The sequence below is a fragment of the Camelus dromedarius genome, chromosome 1, assembly GCF_036321535.1.
Source record: "Camelus dromedarius isolate mCamDro1 chromosome 1, mCamDro1.pat, whole genome shotgun sequence".
Classification (NCBI taxonomy): Eukaryota; Metazoa; Chordata; class Mammalia; order Artiodactyla; family Camelidae; genus Camelus; species Camelus dromedarius.
This window is the reverse complement of record NC_087436.1, coordinates 53,346,624-53,364,650: the sequence shown is the minus strand read 5'-3', so window position 1 is coordinate 53,364,650 and position 18,027 is coordinate 53,346,624. Positions and strand designations below refer to the sequence as shown.

Below are 18,027 nucleotides of genomic sequence, written 5' to 3'. Positions count from 1 at the left end.
CCCGCATAGCAATTTATTTATACCGCAGATACAGGATTTATAATAATAAGTAGTAGCCTTATATATTTATGAACTCCTTGCTAAATGGTAATAGAAAAAAAAAAAAAAAAGGATTTGAGAGCACTCACTCCATGATTATATTGCCTAGATTTTGGTCTTCGTCGTGTGACCTGACTACTTGATGTTGAGCAGATTAATTTCTCTTAGTTATTTCATCTGTGAAATGGAGATAATATTTCCTAACACATAGAGCCTAGATGAGAATTATGTGATGTATGTGAAGTACTTAGCACAGTGACTGGCATTTAGTAAGTACTCAGTTGTACTCTGATGGCTTACTTATGAAAGGAATTATTATTCCTTGAACCTCCAGCATCAATCATATATAATAGATAGTAATTGAAATCACCAGGAAATCAATTTTTAGTCTTCACCTTTAGACATAACAATGGATACAAACCCTTATCTAGTCCTGTTCCATGATCTCTTCTTCCTGCATCTTCATTATTCTGGAGGTTTCTGGATTGGAGATTCGTAGACTGTTACTCTCCTTTGTTCCCACATTTCTGCCTTCCTTCTCTCTGAAAATAATTATTGTTTTAGCCTACAGCATTGAGCAAAACTTCTTAATTTAGCATTAGTTTTTCTGATTCTTTCAACAAAATTCATTGAGTACTTACTTTGTGCTATTAGTTACAGGAGATAAAGAGATGAAAGGCATAGGACTTGCCCTAAAGGATAAATCAGGAGATAATTATAAAGTGTGACCTCATAGGAGAAATAATGGCCCCATAACACTCTGACTTCTTGAAATCCAAGAAACATGTTTAATGGTATTACATAAGAAATGTCATGAAATTCATAATTCTGTATCTTAGGGAAATTATTTGATTCAAATCTGGGTTTTTTTTTTTTCCCCCAAAGCAGCCAAGATACAAAACCTACCCAACTGTCTTAGGGGAGATAGAATATGAGGCAACTGGCCATAAAGAAAATAGAAGTGTGTGAACAGATGATGTTTTCACTAATAAATAACTGGAGACATTTTGAAGAGAGTATTAGAAATAGAGGGAAACACCCTAAGAGCTATGAGGTAGAAAACATATAATGAAAGATACAGAAATACAGCTAACCAAGACTGCTTTTTATAAAATTGTTCAAAGGTCAATCATAGAGGAAAAGATTGATAAGAGGAGGTAACAATTTTGACACAAATGTCTTCTTTTTAAAACAAAGAAGAGATAGGCAGAAACTGCTGAAAAAGATGACAATTCTGGGCTAGGTTACATCAGTGGGTTAGGATACCCTCAAGTCCCTTATTAGGGAGAAACTGGAAGTTTAAATAAAAATCCCACATTACAGCATCTGTATTCCATTATACAAAATATACATTAGTAAATTACATTGTTTTCTCCTATAATGCAATTTTAGCCATTATGAATCAATGCATTTCCCCATTTTTATGAAGTCCTGAATTAAAGTATCCTTCTAGGTATTGTTATGGTACCTGTAGTGAATGGATCCTACCAGGTGAGAAATCTGAGGGGGGAAATGATGCACACCCCCTTAATAATGGGTTGGAGCTGATGGGAGGAAACTGGCAGGCATTACAGCATCATCTTGGTCCATATGCTCCATAGCTGAACTCTCAATGTTTCTGGAGAATTCATCAGCAGCTGAAATTGTTTTCTTTGACAGTCCAAGTAAGCTTACTCAGAAACAGAATTCTCAGACTTTGCTAGCTGCTTGTTCATCAGTTTACCCCAACCTCTGACAACATGCAAATGCTATTTGTGGTTCCCAGATTTGGCTTTCTGAAGATTTTTTTCTCCCTTCTGTCACTTATCATTTATGTTTCATTTTTGCCTTTGTTCCTTTATTCCCTCTGACCAACTGATTCCTTCGCAAACAATTAAATACTGTGCAAAATAACTAAATGTCTTTGAGTCATCCTTTGACAATTTGTATCTGGAAGATCCTCAGAAATACTGCCCATTTGGATCTACATTTCAGAAGTGTAACTGTATGGGAGAAAGGTTTCTGTAATGTTCCTAATCAAGATGTTTTAAAAGTACCTCACTGTCTTCTCACAAATCATCACTAGCTAGAGAGAATCCTACTAGCCAGAGACAGCCACTTTAACATTTAACACAAAGACTCCCAGATTTGTTTGTTGGTTTGTTTTTATTTATACACCAAAACAAGATAACATATGCGTTGTTTTGTGAACGGCGTTTTGTGTCCACATTTGTCTTTAAATCTAACAATATGCTGTGGATATCTTTCTGTATGGACAAAAGGAGGACTATTTTATCACTTTAAAAATCTGTGGTATAACATTATACAGATAATAAATATGTAATCAATTCACAACTGTTAGAAATTTAGGCTTTTCTATTTTTTACTGTTGTAAACCATGGTTTCCATCTTTGGTGTCATGCTTAGAATGGCCTTTTTACCCTAATGTAAAAAAATTTACCCTTAACCTTAATTTAATATTTTTACCATTTAATTTTTACATTTACAATTTAAATTTGTCTGAAATTTAGAGTGCATTGAGTCTAAGGATTGTATCTTAATCCCCCTCTAGTTTAGTCAGTTGTCCCAAGCAAAGGATATGAGTATTTATTGATATTCCATCCTTCTTGGACCAAAATTCACATGTAAGCTGGGTAATTTAGGGACAATAGGGTCAACTTGATGTCTCTGTAATAATGTCTGGGGGCATGAGGCTTTCAGTCAAGACCAAGAAAAAAGCCTTCCATCCAAGTGCGTCCTGCTCCTGGCCCTACTGTATGTTTTGTGTTTCTTGCTTCCCAAGCTTCTCTACAAGTGCAGCGGTCTTTCAGCTTGAGGGACTGTCCTTGATGGCTGGGCATTTCCATCCTGAAATTTCTGATCAAGATGCAACCCTGCTACCAGCTCTTTTCTTTTTCTATTTGTGTTTTATTAAGAATATGTTCTGTTACTGCTTTTTTCCCTCATGATTTTAAGTCACTTTTATATTTTATTTAAAATAAGTATCATTTTATTCCTTTGAAACTCAGTTCCTCCTAGCCTTACTTACCTTTTTATTCTTTAAAATATTTAAATGCTATAAATTTTATTCTTAACTTCTTAGTTTAAAATATTCTTTGCTTTATTTTTCCCCTTTCCTTAGATTCTAATTATTTTATTCTTTAAAAATTTTAGACATATTTCCATTTATTTTTACTTTTATACATGTGATCTTGCCTTAGAAATCATCCTATAGCATTACTCTTATTTTCCCCATTTTACAATGTAGCAATTGACACTCAGAGAGGGAAGGGCTTGTTAAGGTGACAGAGCTAGACTGGCAGGATTATATTTAAAATATTTACCTTAAAATTTTCATGTGTTCTCTTTAATTCTTGGACCTTCTCTCATTAAGTCAACTAGACTTTCTGAGCTCAAATCTCAGGAAGGGATATTGCAATTGAAACAGAATTGTTTCAGAAATTGTGTTTCAAAAGTGAAAGATTAAGGAGAATGGAAATATCTCAAGGACAGATGAAACAGATGAAACAGATGAAGAGGAGCTAAGAAAAAAAAGAAACAGATAAGAGGAGCTAACTTTTTCCCTCTTCTCCCAATCTCCCAACTCCAATGAGGTAATGATTATACTGGTTTGGTGAAGAGAAAAGACTTGGAAAGGAAGTTATGAAGTTGTAGATATGGATGAGTTCCTTTGAGAGGGTCCTACATATGCTTCCTAAGGGCAGAGATGGCAAGATTTCCTAAACGTGTTTGTGTGTTTGAAAGAAGTTAGGAACTATGCCTCAACATTTCATGGGTACAGGCATAGGATGGTACAAAGACCTTAGGATAGAAAATGGCTTACTATGTCCCAAGATAGCTTTCCAAAGATTTATGATACCCCAGCATGTTGTAGAAGCAGCAAAACCATCATATAAGCCCTAGAGTGGCAAGAGAGATACAGAGAAATCAATATATTTTGAAGATAACTTGAGGATGGGAACAAGGAATAACTCAGGGATAATTCAGGGGCAGCTTTCATGGACCAATGACAGAGATCTGTTGGGTTGAGGGATATATCAACAATGCCATCAATTAAGTCCCACCCCCCCCTCTTTTTCAAGTCACAGAATGTAATGTAACATCTGTACTCTGAGAAGTTTATTTTATTATAATTACATTCAGGATGCACTTATTTCATTTTGAATAATCACACTGCATTCTCATCTCCAATGCTTCTCTTTCCATTGCACTAACACTCAGGGAGATGAAACAGGAAAAGAAGAAAGTTCCCAAGGATATCCTTGCACCTTTCATCATCTGGGATCTCAGAACAGCAGAACACAGCGGATGCTGAAACATAAAAAGGCAATGATAAAAAAAAAATGCAACGATAAAAAAATTGAATTGCTTGAGAAACAGTGATTTCAGCAAAGTAATTATGTACCTTATTGAAAAACTGCCTTGCCTACCTATTCCTGACTCTACCTTCACTCTAGTTCACCTATATGAAACATAGGATTTGGTGAAAGCAAGGTCCAAAATGAGCTGTGAAAGGAAGGCCCCAGCTTTGAGCACCATTCCCTCTGGCTACATAATCACAGAGACATCTATACCCTCTGCTATAGCTTCTGATCAGCTTCCATCAGCCCCAGAATCTAGCATGTCTGATTAGGGAAGAATAAATGAGTTCCCTTGGTTCCTTTCCTTTTTCACTGGGTCTACTTCCTGCTAGAGCCACCCCCTCCTCTATAATTTGTTTCGAAAACTTTAGATGAGTTTTTTTGGCTCTTCATTCCTGATTTAAATGGGCTAATATTCTAGGTCAAAACCAACAATGTATAGCAAGTAAAATTTAAAGACCTAGATTAAATTTAAAAAAAAAATCACTCAACAAAGGATATAGGTAGAGTGGGGTGGGGAGAGAATATAAAAGGGAGATGTGCTTGGAATCAGAATTAGAAAATCAAAGCATTCGTCACAGGAGTAACTCTCATTTACTGCTTGGTGCTTGTTCTCCACTGTGTCTCCAGCACTTAGGACAGTCCTGGCAAATAGTGTATCATCACTAAATACATGTTGAATGAATAAATGAACACATTGAGTGAACACTCCATCTCCAAGGTGTACTAGCCAGAGCAGACTGACCATCGGTCAGAAATGATATAGAAAGGTTTTATGCCCTAGATGGAGTCTAAAGCTTTGCATCTAAGATTACTTGTGAGATTCTATGACTCCAGTAATGTCACCTCACTTATTCTAGATCATTTCTGTAACCAGAAAACTAATGCATAGTTGACCAGTGTTGGGTAGAGTGGTTCTTAGTGTTATACTGAATACTTGAACATTTCTTTGAAATAGGTTAATGTGTGTCTTTCCTGAAGAGGGGCCTTCAGGTAAAACCTTTTATTATCCCAGTGACAATAGGAAATAGGTTAGAGTGTGTCAGAGATATTGAAGGCCCCAGTAGCCATCTCTTTCTCACAAAACCACTTGGAGATATTTGAAGAGTCATTTTCTTTGTGAATTCAGGGTCCAGGAGATCATCAAATAATACACTCACGTTTTTCCAGCATGGTACAACTCAAAAGCTTTGTGGAGTTGTTCAAAAGGCAGCTGATGGGTTATTAAAGGATCTATATTAATTTTATTTTGTAAGTAATCAGTCACAAGTTGGGGAACACAGTCTCTGGTTTTATAACCTGCAAAACAAAAACGATATTGTAATAAAATTTGAGAAATATCAAACCAACCAAAAGAAAACAAATCAAATAAGCCATGGAGATGGGTAGATTATTCTGAAAATTTGCCATTGAAGATGAGAGATAATTAATTCATTTGTACATCAGAAGCTGTTGACTGCTGTTGTTAAGTGTGGCTGCTATAGACAGTTCTGTTACCTAGAACTCCTTTGGAGAAAAAAAATTAGTCAATATTCATGTGTTACTGAGTTAAGAAAAAGCCCTTTAAAATAAACTATCAGTCTCCAACCTGCTTCCTGGGTTTACCATTACACAGCTATTTCCTTTGCTCCGTGTTCACACACAGTGAGGTGGCATGGGGACTTCCCATCAGAGCAGTGGATGAAGGTGGGAATGTTAATTTAGTAAAGTTGTTGTCAATATTGCTTGGAAATAAGGGCTTCTCTAGGAAGACAAAAATCAAAGTGCCAAACACCAAGTTGGTGTATATAATTATCCAAAAAGCATTGCTGTTAAAGTAACACAACAAACTTGGAATCCACTGGTGCCAGAACTGAAGTTAGCTGAATTACTTCAAACACTGGAAAAACCCAAAAACTATTTTGCAGGAGATAAAAATTTTATTTGCATGTAAAAAAACCTGTTTAATTAAATGCACTAAAATTGACTTGCGAAATACACCAACTCATCGGAGAAGAAGTCTTTGGAAACGTCTACCATTGTAGCTCTGTTCTGGCAAGGAAAAGAAGTTTGAATTCTATGTTTCTACCAAAGGTGAAAGAGATTTCATGAGAGCAAACAACTGGTCCCTTCCTAAAGGGACCAACCTACCTCCTAAAGCTACGCCCTTCAGCGTCCGTCCAGTGATAACCTTCGTTGCGTCAAGGGAAAGCTGCGAATTATGTGGAGCCATCCCGATGATGACACAGACACCATAACTCAGGTGGCAGCAGTCCCAAGCAGCAGTCTGACAAGGATGATAACAACCATGTGCACATTCCATACACAAATAACAACTACCAGCAGTGGTGGAAGGAATCACAGATTTTCTAGATTTCAAACCTCATCCTGGGCAAAGGTTTCTTCAGCCTCAGCTTCAACACTGCCAGTAATGGAACCTTGTTCGAGAACCAGTAGAGTTCAGTGCTAAAGAGCAGTCTGCTGTGTGATCTGAGGCGAGTTACCTCCCTAGGCCTCCATTTCTTCATTTGTAAAAAAAAAAAAAGAATAATACTCCCAATTTCATACGGTTGTTATGAGAATTAAGTGATTTATCATACTTAAAACATTTAGTACACTATCTGGCACGTAGAATGTACCATGTGTTTATTAAATAAAATTACCCACCACCTCAAAGTTCTACACACTCAATTCTTTGCCTGATCTTCTCACTTGCTGTGACTCTCTGTCCAACTCATTTCTATTAAAACAAAGCAAACATATACATATGTGAAGCTTCATTTAAAAAAATTAATTTTCTAAGGATGTACAGTGTAATTCTTCATAGCTATTTATTTTACTTCCTTTTCTGGTTCTTAATCCTGCTGTCCTTCCCCTTTCCTCCATTTTGCCTTATTTTGCCTCTTTCTTTTTATATCATTACCTCTACTTCCTTCATTCTTTGACCACAAACGTTAGGTACACACTGAAATGAATCGAATGCCTACGTTCTCTCTTCTACACTGTCAGAGCCAAGAGTCTGGTGCTGATTTTATTCACTCTTGTATCCCTGAACTTAACACACTGGTGCACAGGAGCTCATTTTTCGAATAAATGAATGGTTCTGATATAGAACACATGTGAATATTATATGTGAATTAAATAACGTTCATACTTAAATATAGAAATATGTATATGAAGAAAGAGCTAGGAATACAGGAAAGGAAATACTAGAATGGTAGCTTTTTGCATGTTTGAACTTTGTATACTATAATGACATATTTTTAAGTCTATATTGCTTTTATTTTTAAAACAAATGTTTCAGAGTGAATTTACATTCCATTTTTAGATTTGGGGTCTACAGGTCCAAAATGTATGTTCAAGAGAGTTATACTTAATGTGTCCCCACTGGTTAAGCATCTGTAGACATACGTTGTTTCATTGTACTTTGCATTTTGCAGATAATGTATTTTTTACAAATTAAATGTTTATGGTAACCCTGCATTGAGCAAGTCTATCAGTGCCATTTTCCCAACAGCATTTGCTCACTTTGTCTCTGTGTCTCATTTAGTAATTCTTGCAGTATTTCAAACTTTTTCATTACTATTATATTTGTTATTGTGATGTGTGATCAGTGATCTTTGATGTTACTATTGCAAAAAATTATGACTTGCTGAAGGCTCAGATGATTAGCATTTGTTATCAATAAAGTATTTTTAAATTAAGGTGTGTACATTGTTTTTTCAGACATAATGCTGTTACACACTAATAGACTACAGTATAGTGTAAACATAACTTTTACATGCACTGAAACTAAAAAATTAGTGTGTCTTGCTTTATTACAATATTCACTTTATTATAGTGGCCTGGAACCAAACCTGCAACATCTCTGAGGTGTGCCTATACTCACTGTGACCCAAGCCTACACACCATGGTCTCTGGGAGTCCGATGGCCTCAAAGGCAAAGTCAACACCAACGCCTGTCATTTCCATGACCACCTCCTGGACGGGCTTCTTGAGGTTCTGAGGGTTGAGACAATCAGTGACCCCTAACGCTCTTGCCCAGGGAAATTTCTTCTCGTTAATGTCAACCCCAATGATTCTAGCAGCACCAGAGGCTTTGCAGCCCATGACAATGGCTAAGCCGACTCCTCCAAGTCCAAAGATCACACAGGTAGAACCAGGAATGACCTGCAAATTCACAAGGCATGTCTGTGTCAGGAATCAAACTTGAACACGTGTAATTAAGTAAACAAACAAACAAAAACAACAGTTGAGACTTTTGGAACTATATACACTAGTTCAAACATATGGACTGTTTTGGCCTGGTTTTGACGTTTTCTAGGCAAATCACTATTACATGTTAACACTGAGGTATTTTCCTCACCTTGGCTGAGTGAACCGCAGCCCCATAGCCTGTAGGCACTGCACAGCTTATGGCACAAATTTTATCCATGGGAGCAGCATCATCTATTTTTGCCACTGCAATCTCATGCACAACAGTATATTCACTGAACGTGCTTGTGCCAAAAGAGTGATAAATCTTTTCTCCTTTGCAGGTAAATCTGCTAGTCCCATCCAGCATCAATCCAGAGGAAGGTAGAACACTGTTCCGCAGACACAAGCACCGGCACCGGCACAGACACACGAGGTTGCAAAGAGAGAAGGGAACACCTTTAGCTACAGGTAAGTGCTTGCTCAATATCAGCGTTTTAGTAAAAGAGTGACAAAATAAATAAAAGATGGGCAAATCTACTAACTCTTGCTTCTCACAGAAGTTTCCCTTGGGGTGCAAGCAGGAACTGCATTCTCTACACTGTGGAATAGGGAGTGTGAGGACTTTATCTCCTGTATATAGAAAAAAAAATATAATCATTAGTTTAAAATATTACTGAAAAAGAAATACAACAGTGTGCTTATAAAAATTTCACTGAATGGCTTGAAAACTTGCTGTGGACAGATTATGGCAACCAGTATAATGGTACCCATGACTGTTTTGAAAGAGAAACCTGTATAACCTGGTTTCAGAAATTCCATGATTCTTTTGAGTAAATGATGGAAATTTGGGGTTATTTCTTGCTAGATAGATAATTGTAGGTCTGCTTTTAGTTCGGAAATGGGCTTATAAAAACCAGGAATGAACATTAGAGATGTCATCTACTTTAACCTTTTATAAAAATTGAAATAAATTTGAATTAAATTTAAAATTGAATTAAATTGTTGTGTTAATATCTGGTATACAGCCTAGGAATTGAGTTATACATATATATATATTCCTTTTCAAATTTTTTTTCATTATAGACTATTAAAAGATATTGAATATAGTTCCCTGTGCCATACAGTAGGACCTTGGCTTATCCAGTTTCATGAAGATTTTCCTTGTAGTTCCAATTGTAACAGATCTTCTGCCAAAGTTCAGTAGGTATTCTGTGAGAACTGTTCCACACATCGATGTATTTTTGATGTATTCGTGGGAGAGGGTGAGCTCCGTGTCCTTCTACTCTGCCATCTTGAAGCATCTCTCCCTTTTGTTTCCCATTTGAAGGATTTAAGTCCCACAGTGGTTGTTACCTGCTTGATGTGGCCCAGGTGGATAACAGCAGAGCCCTTTCCACTGAGTTCCCCTACCCCATGGTGGCACACTGACCCACAGCAGTCCCCTCACATGTTTGCTTTAGTGGGGCTAGGTTCTAAAATATGCTGACTTCAAAGAATAAAAGAAATAGCTCTCCCTCTGCAGACAGAGGCTTCTTCTGGAGCACTTACTACAGAGGGTGGTTTTTAGCTTGCAGAGTTCTGGAGAGGATACTGATTACATTTGGATCCAGTCATTAGCTAGCCCTCCTGGGCCCTAGGATGACAGGCTAGGTAGGGTCTGGAAAGAAAATTAACACAGTCATCACAGACTTAGAAATCTTTGTCAGAGATCTATAACCTGCCCCTATATTGGTCCTTACAAATGTTTATAACAGAAATAATCCCCTTTGGCCTCTTGCAGAGAGCTTAGGTGGCATTAAAAATCTCTTGTAAGTCTAGATAAGGCACATTTATTTTTATTGACCCTAAAAGATCCCAAAGGCACTGGATCTCAAATTCAGGAGAATCTCAAATTCTGCTCTCTTATTCTTTCCCTTCAAATACTCATCATTTTATGAAAACTTCCACTGCAATTTTTTTAGGTAAAGAGGATTTAAAGTATATATACCCCCTATTTGCATAATCTTCCTGGAGATATAGAGACCATATCTTTTTATGTTTGCTTCTCCTTCTGTGCCCGTGTCAGATGCACAGTAGGCACTCCATAATTGTTTGCTAAATGAATACCCTGATGGTAGTTACGTGAATGTCCTGACCACGCACTTTCTTAATCTCTGTGTGTGCCTGGCTCCAAGCTGTGAGATTCGGTAGTGTCTTAATTTGTGTGATTGCTCTTATTCACTCTGGTCATTCCATATATGTCAAGAGTAGCTGTGTCAAGATACTTTTTGATATGCCTGGGGAAGAGCATTTATTTACTTTCTTTGATTCTTTGAAATGTCACTATTATCGTGTCAACAAAAATTCAAATTCTATATTCTAGCTGACTAGAACATTCATTTGTCAAACATTCATTTGTCAAACATTCATTGCATTCTAACCTTGAACAGGTACGTCCTAGGTATGTGGGAGATATATATATATACACACACACACACATATACACACACATATGAAGCAGTCCCTTAAGAATAAACAAATACGATTGCATCAAATTAAAAAGCTTTTGCACAGCTAAGGAAACTATCAACAAAATGAAAAGGCAAGCTTCCTGAGACGGGAGAAGATATTTGCAAACAATGTATCTGATAAGAGGTTATATACAGTATATAAGAGAACTCATACAACTCTACATTAGAAAAGCAAACAACCTGATTAAAAAATGGGCAGAGAACCTGATAGACATTTTTCCAAAGAAGACGTACAGATGCCATCAGGCACATGAAAGATGCTCAGCATCACTAATCATCAGGGAAATGCAAATCAAAAGCATCATGAGATATCACCTCACACTGTCAGAATGGCTACCATCAAAAAGACAACAAATAACAAGTGTTGACAAGGACATGGAGAAAAAGGAACCCTCACACACTGCTGGTGGGAATACAAATTGGTGAAGTCACTTGGAAAACAATATAGAAGTCCCTCAAAAAATTAAAAGTAGAACTGCCATATGAATTTCACTTCTGTGTACTTACCTAAAGAAAACAAAACATTAATTCAAAAAGATACATGCACACCAACATATATTGCAGCATTATTTACAATAGCCAACATATGGAAGCAACATTAAGTACCCGTCAATAGACAAATAAATAAAGAGGATGTGGTATATATATATATATACACACACACACATACACTGAATACATGTATTCATATGTATATGTATTCATACATATATATAAGGTGTGTGTGTATATGTGTGTGTGTATACACGCAATGTTATACAATGGAATATCATTCAGTCATAAAAATGAAATCTTGCCATTTGTAACAACATGGATAGATCCAGAGGGTATTATGCTAAATGAAAGGAGTTAGACAGAGAAAGACAAATACCATCTGATCTCACTTATATGTGGAATCTAAAAAACCAACCAAACAAACAAAAAACCAGAATGAAAACAGATTCATGGATATAGAGAACACTCAGGTGGTTGCCAGAGGGGACAGGGGTGAGGCAGCAAAATAGGTGACGGGGTTAAGAGGTACAAACTTCCAGGTATAAAATAAGCCATGTGGATGTAATGTACAGCAAAAAGAACATGGTCAATAATATTATAATAATTTTTTGGGGGGCAAATGGTTATTAGACTTACAGTGGTGATCGTATCATAATGGATTCAAATGTTAAATCACTATGTAACACACCTGAAACTAGCATAATATTGTATATCACCTATATCTCAGTAAAAAAGAAACACTTGAATTCTTCTGAAATGTCAGAATAAATTAATTTGCCAGATTACAAAAAGTCCCCTTTCTGTTGAGAAACAATTCATTAGAAAAAAAATTCTAGTGAGATATATGATATACATTGTGTATAAGTATATATTGATTTGATACATTTATATTGCAATATAAGTGCCACTGTAGCATTAGCTAGCACTTCTATTGTGTCATGTAATTATAATTTCTTTCAGTCTTGGGAACAATTAAGATCTAATCACTTAGCATGTTTAATGTTTATAATACAGTTTTATTGTCTATTTAAAAAAAGAAGCAATCCTCACTCCTAAAGTTTTCAATCTATTTAGAAGTACACTGGTCCTTGCTCAACTCTCCTTCAGCTCTGATTATATACTTGGCTCAGCCACTGCCCCTCTGGATTGCTGGAAATGACAGTAAGGAAACTGTGTGACTCTTGGAATCACTGAATACACTGAATATCACGATATGCGAGCAGTTAAAGAATCTAGAGGCAAACCAACTTATTTCTCCTACAAACATATTCATGCATTTTAATGGCAGGCTGCTTGTGGAAAGATTTCTGTGGCCCACCTCCTACCTGGTTTCACTGAGCGCACTCCTTTGCCAATACTCTCCACAATCCCAGCTCCTTCATGGCCTGGGATTAAAGGAAAGTTTACTGGGAATAATCCTTTTAGTATATGATCATCAGAACTGCAGATCCCTGAAGAAGTCATCTGCATAGAAATTAAGTGACCAAGTATCAGTTGGTTTGGAATTTTTATATTTTTTTTATCTGAGGCTGATTATTTACAAGTTTTTACATGAATATGAGCTCATTTGATTCCTATAACAATGCCCAGAGAGACACAGGGCAGATCTTATCATCCTCAATTTCGAGATGTGGAAAGGGAGATTTGAAGACTTAGAATTACTTGCCCCAAATCACATGGTGCATGTTGAGACCTGGAACTAAACTAGATCTTTTGAAATCTACTCTGAATATCTTATGTCATCAACTAGTTTTGAAATATGAGGGCAATTGCATACAATGAAGGAGTTTTTGATCATGTATCGATGGCACCACCATTGAGAAACCAAGAATTTTAGTCCCAATATTCTCGAATGTTTTCCAATGCTCTGGGAAAATTGATTTACAAAAATTTTATCTTCTATTTGAAAACACTGTTTAAGTTAATAATGTAAAATCAGTTTAACTTAAACTAACTGTTACAAAATTTAATTGATATTGAGAAGTTTTAAAACTTCTTAGTTAATGGCCTAAGTTTTCTTGTCTGTGGCTAGGCCCAACCACTTATACTAATCATAGAAATGAACCATTTCATGTACTATAGACCCTGTATTACTGCTTTGCCTGGAATTCAACCAGGAAAGCATCTGCCCAAGCATACTGACTAGTTTTCTCAGTGTCTGTAGTGAGAGAGGCAATATTTATAGCTGGAACACTGGGAACAACTTTGGTATATGATTGTGGCAAACAGGTGAGACGATATTGTCATGAGAAAAATACTGCAGTTTTGGTTTCCATAGTGTTAAAATGGCTTCAAGATGCTATCAAAGGCTAGGGGTGTTATGTTATGTATGCAGCAGGCTAGAATCTCCTTAGTAGTTTTGTTCTGCACATCAAATAAGAATGTGCAATTATTTGTGGGAAGCCGTCCATAGCTTAAATTGGAGGTGGGATTGTCCGTCCTTATAGGCAGAGCCAGTCCTCAACCTCAACCTTGACTTTATTCAGGGTTCAGGGTGATATTGCTCAGATCCTTGCTGCTGCAGCTTCCACCTTGGAGGGCTATTAATTAGGGTGTAGCCTTTGTAGTTAAGGAGAGTATCAGTGTAAGAACAGAGAACACTGACTCGTTAACTGTAAACATTTCAGCAGATGGTGACCCAGTACACAATAAGCAAATATTAAATGCTATTTGGATGAAAAATTAATAGGGAAATATAGCTTCTGAATATGTCAGTTATACTGAACTCCTTCCTTCATGTACATTCTTATTACTTTTCATTTTTTTCTCTACCGTCTCTCCCACTGGTGAAATAAAGTCTGCAGCACAACTCCAGACATGGAATTAATTTATTTTAGTGTTAAGCTCCCATATTCTCCTGTTCTGTCATTCATTGCCCATCCATCCTTTTCTACTTTCCTCCTGCACTCCATCTCCTTTTCCTTTTGGCATCTTTCCAATTCCCTTCACTCCTTTTCTCTGTTACTCTTCCAACTGTCCTTCTATACATTCTACTTTGATCAAATACAGTATGGACTAGAAGCATATAACTTTCAGTATTTGTTGTATTCATTGAATTGAGTGTTGACTCTCCTGGTCTTAAATTAGAAGAGAAGTGAATTTAATGTTTAATAAGTTTCTAAGCAATAGTACTCTTAATCTTGGGTATGTAACACTTTTGTAAAATTTGGGGTGTATTGACTGAGAGGTTGATTTGAGAGTGGCAGGGTCCATGCGACAGGTCAGTGTTTTCCCATCCCTGGTCTGGGCTCCATTCAGTAATTGTTAATTCTTCCACATCACTTTGAAGGCCATTGTAAGCCCTAGCTGCTCATTCATAGAAATTGAACTTTACCACATAAAGCTCTTTTTCATTATAATTTCAGAATTTGTCTGAATGAGCACAAAACAATAGAGATGAAAAGTTAGTCTGTTAGTCACTATTTGTTGTTATCAACTCTGTATCATAGAAGTATGGGGAAATGCATTTCTTGTCCCCTTTCCCTCAAAGATCAAAAGAACTAACACTTCAGACACCCTCTAGGTCCCCCTGTGAAGTATGTAGGCTTATGGTATTATATAATTTAAGTAAAAATTTCAATTCTTAAAAAAATAATTATAATGAGTGAGTGAACTACCAACATTTTACAATTATTGAGACTATCTCAAACATTCATTAACTGTCTTCACTTATCTTGGTTTTTAAGATTCTTCTTTTACTAAGGAAAGTGGAGAAGCCAAAAAAGCAAATTTTGTTTATATATATATATATAAAATAAAATAGGATTTCCTTACATTTCCCTTCAAAAGTAAAGGTTCAAAGATTTAAATTTACCTTAATACGAACTTCCCCAGCCTTTGGTGGCTCAACTTGTACTTTCTCAATTGAAAGAGAATTCGCTGCCCAGGCAATGGCTGCCCGGCATGTGATTATCTGTTGACCCAAGGACAATAAAATGACTTCATTTAACGATAACATTTAACTTCTGATCATACAAATGACACTTACTTGCTAAACTTTATAAAAATAAGAAAATCATAAAGAAACAGGAAAAAAGATCATTACAACTTCAGACTTAAGCTGTTAAAACTTTAGCATATTTCCTTTCAGTTTCTTAAAATAATTTTTATATAGTAGAGATCATGTCATATAAGCAATTTTGTATTTTTTTTGCTAATAACAGCCACCATATATTGAACATTTGCCATTTACCTATGCATAAGCAGTTTCTCTTGACTTCAAAATCATAATCATAATTTTAAATGACTACTTTATATTGCATCATTTGATATGTCCTAATTTGCTTAATAAGCAACCAACTAGACATGTAATTATTTCCATTATTTTGACCATTATAAAGTATATTGTAATGAACAACTTTGTTTATAAACTTTGTTTATAAATTTTGATTTGTCTCATTTCCTAATGTAAGATTTACTTGGGGAAGAATAGAGACATTGTTAGGACTGAATTTCTAAATCTTTTTACAGAAAGTTTGAATGATTTGGCATAGTTTCTAGAATTATAGAAGAATATCTATGTCATCATTTTTTAGCACTGACTATAGTCATTGAAAATCAAATATCTTACAGACAGAAAAAATTAGCTGTTTGTTTTCATTAGTATTTTTTTTAACATTAAGGATATTGAATATCTTCCATCTTTGTGTTAGTCACATATAATTTCCTTTTTTGTGGAGCATTTGATCATATATTTTATGTAAGTATCTACTGGCATCTTGGTGTGTTTTTTAATCAATCATTTGACCTCTTTATATGTTAAAGGAGTGATGGGTTGTCTATTGACTTGTCATACATGATTTTCCCCTCTTGATTTTTAACCTTTAATTTTTTATGAAGTTAAATGTGTATGTACACATATAACACAGGTATTTTAAAATTTTGATTCATAAAAATATCTTTTTCTTTGCTATTTACTCTATTCCTATACTTTGAAAATTCTCTCCATCTAGAGACCAAATATCTGTTTATCCTTTTCCCAGATTTTTATAGTTTGATTTTTAAATATTTAACCCTTAAATCCACCTCAAGTTATTTTGTGTAATATGAAGTTATAGAATCTAAATGAATTGTACCAGCATGAACCCTTAATTGTTTCTTTCATTTATGCTTAAATTAGTACCTTAATTATATAAATTCTTATATTTATAAGTTTCTCTTTGGAAGCTGTTTCTATTCCATTTTTCTTTCTCTTTATTCTTGTTCCAGCACCTGAATGATTTGAATACTTTAACTTTTTGATATACCTTAATTTCTGGTGGTACTAGTGCCCTTCATAATTTTATGTATGTTTCATTTGCAAATTTACTGTGTTAATTACTGTAAGACATTTTGAGCTGTGTAAATCCATCGTCTTCAAGAAACTTAGATATCAATAGAGGAGATAATACATATCTTATAACACAAGGAAAAGGGACAAATACCACAAGAGAAGTTCAAATAAAAATAAGTAAAAACATATGTTATGGTTTTCCTATTTCAAAAGTGATACACACTCAAGGCAAAAACTTGGAAAACTCAAGACAAAGGTAAAGGAGGAAAAGCTGTAAGCCTGGCACCCAGCTGTTCCCATTTTTAACATTTTATAAACAGGTTAATTGCAGCATTGTTTTTGAGAGTGTAACACTGGAAGCAACATATGTCAAATACTAAGAAACAGATTAAATAAATGCATAAAAACAACATAATTATTTCCTTGAAATAAATTTCTGTGTTAAATGATAGGGACACATTTAAAGCTTTTAGTACAACACTGTCAAACTCTCACTGAGTAAGTTTGTAGCCATTTATATCCCCTACAGCAGTGTTTATGTTCCCATAGGTGGGAAGACATTGAGTATTATCATCAAAAATCTTTGATAATCTGTTCGGAGAAAATGTCTTAATTTTGTTTCAATGTGCACTTAACTAATAATAATAACTAATGAAGATGGTATAGATCTATTTTGAAAGTAGCACTTACTTTGCCTGCAGTGTCCATGATGAGTTTTCTGGTTTCCTTGGTGTCTCTTGTAGGGACATCCGAGAGAACACCACTTCTTTGTCTGTGTTCCTGGGCAAACTAGGCTGGGTATTTATAATTTGTACATCCTGAAGGTTATTAAGAATAATTACACAATTACATGTCAGCATGGGGGAACCGGAAAGGTGAGCAGTTGGCAAATATGTGAAAGTGAAGGACAAAAAGGAATGTGAAAAAATGATTAGGGAGGATGTTTAGTAAGAGGAGAATAATTTGACGAGTAGCAATGGGTAAAAAGGCAATGAAGTGATTATAAAAAAGTGAATAAAGTGTTAGAAACTGGGAGAAATATCAACTCCTAATTAGTTGACAGTGAGAATTTCTGGAGTATCAATTGCATGAAAGGTATTGCTAGAGGCAGGTGGTAAGAGTATAACACTGGGTCTCCAGGAGTCAAAGAGATGAACAAGCACAAATAATGATA

The 18,027-nt window shown here is 35.5% G+C and overlaps 1 protein-coding gene and 1 long non-coding RNA gene across 2 annotated transcripts in view; one reads left to right on the top strand and one right to left on the bottom strand.

Annotated features, from left to right (window-relative positions):
• LOC135321116 (uncharacterized) overlaps nucleotides 1–18,027 on the top strand; it is a 162,573-nt gene that overhangs the window by 112,310 nt on the left and 32,236 nt on the right. Inside the window, exon 3 of the long non-coding RNA XR_010380523.1 lies at nucleotides 8,918–9,044. This is a non-coding gene — a long non-coding RNA (uncharacterized LOC135321116). The remainder of the gene's footprint in view (nucleotides 1–8,917; nucleotides 9,045–18,027) is intronic.
• Nucleotides 4,213–17,846, bottom strand: LOC105089542 (alcohol dehydrogenase 1). Its single transcript, XM_010980614.3, has 9 exons — nucleotides 17,544–17,846; nucleotides 15,396–15,494; nucleotides 12,907–13,045; nucleotides 9,119–9,206; nucleotides 8,746–8,965; nucleotides 8,289–8,549; nucleotides 6,531–6,666; nucleotides 5,561–5,699; nucleotides 4,213–4,350 (listed from the first exon to the last, which is right to left on the bottom strand). Exons 1-9 carry the CDS (start codon nucleotides 17,559–17,561, stop codon nucleotides 4,326–4,328), a joined length of 1,125 nt encoding a protein of 374 aa, XP_010978916.3. The 5' UTR covers nucleotides 17,562–17,846; the 3' UTR covers nucleotides 4,213–4,325.

What these genes read in the sequence shown, in the direction of transcription:
- LOC105089542 (XM_010980614.3), bottom strand. An exon ending in TCGGACTCCCAGAGACCATG is followed by an intron (nt 6,667 to 8,288) that starts GTGTGTAGGCTT and finishes CATCCTTGTCAG; the next exon opens with ACTGCTGCTTGGGACTGCTG. An exon ending in TTGTACCATGCTGGAAAAAC is followed by an intron (nt 4,351 to 5,560) that starts GTGAGTGTATTA and finishes TTTATGTTTCAG; the next exon opens with CATCCGCTGTGTTCTGCTGT.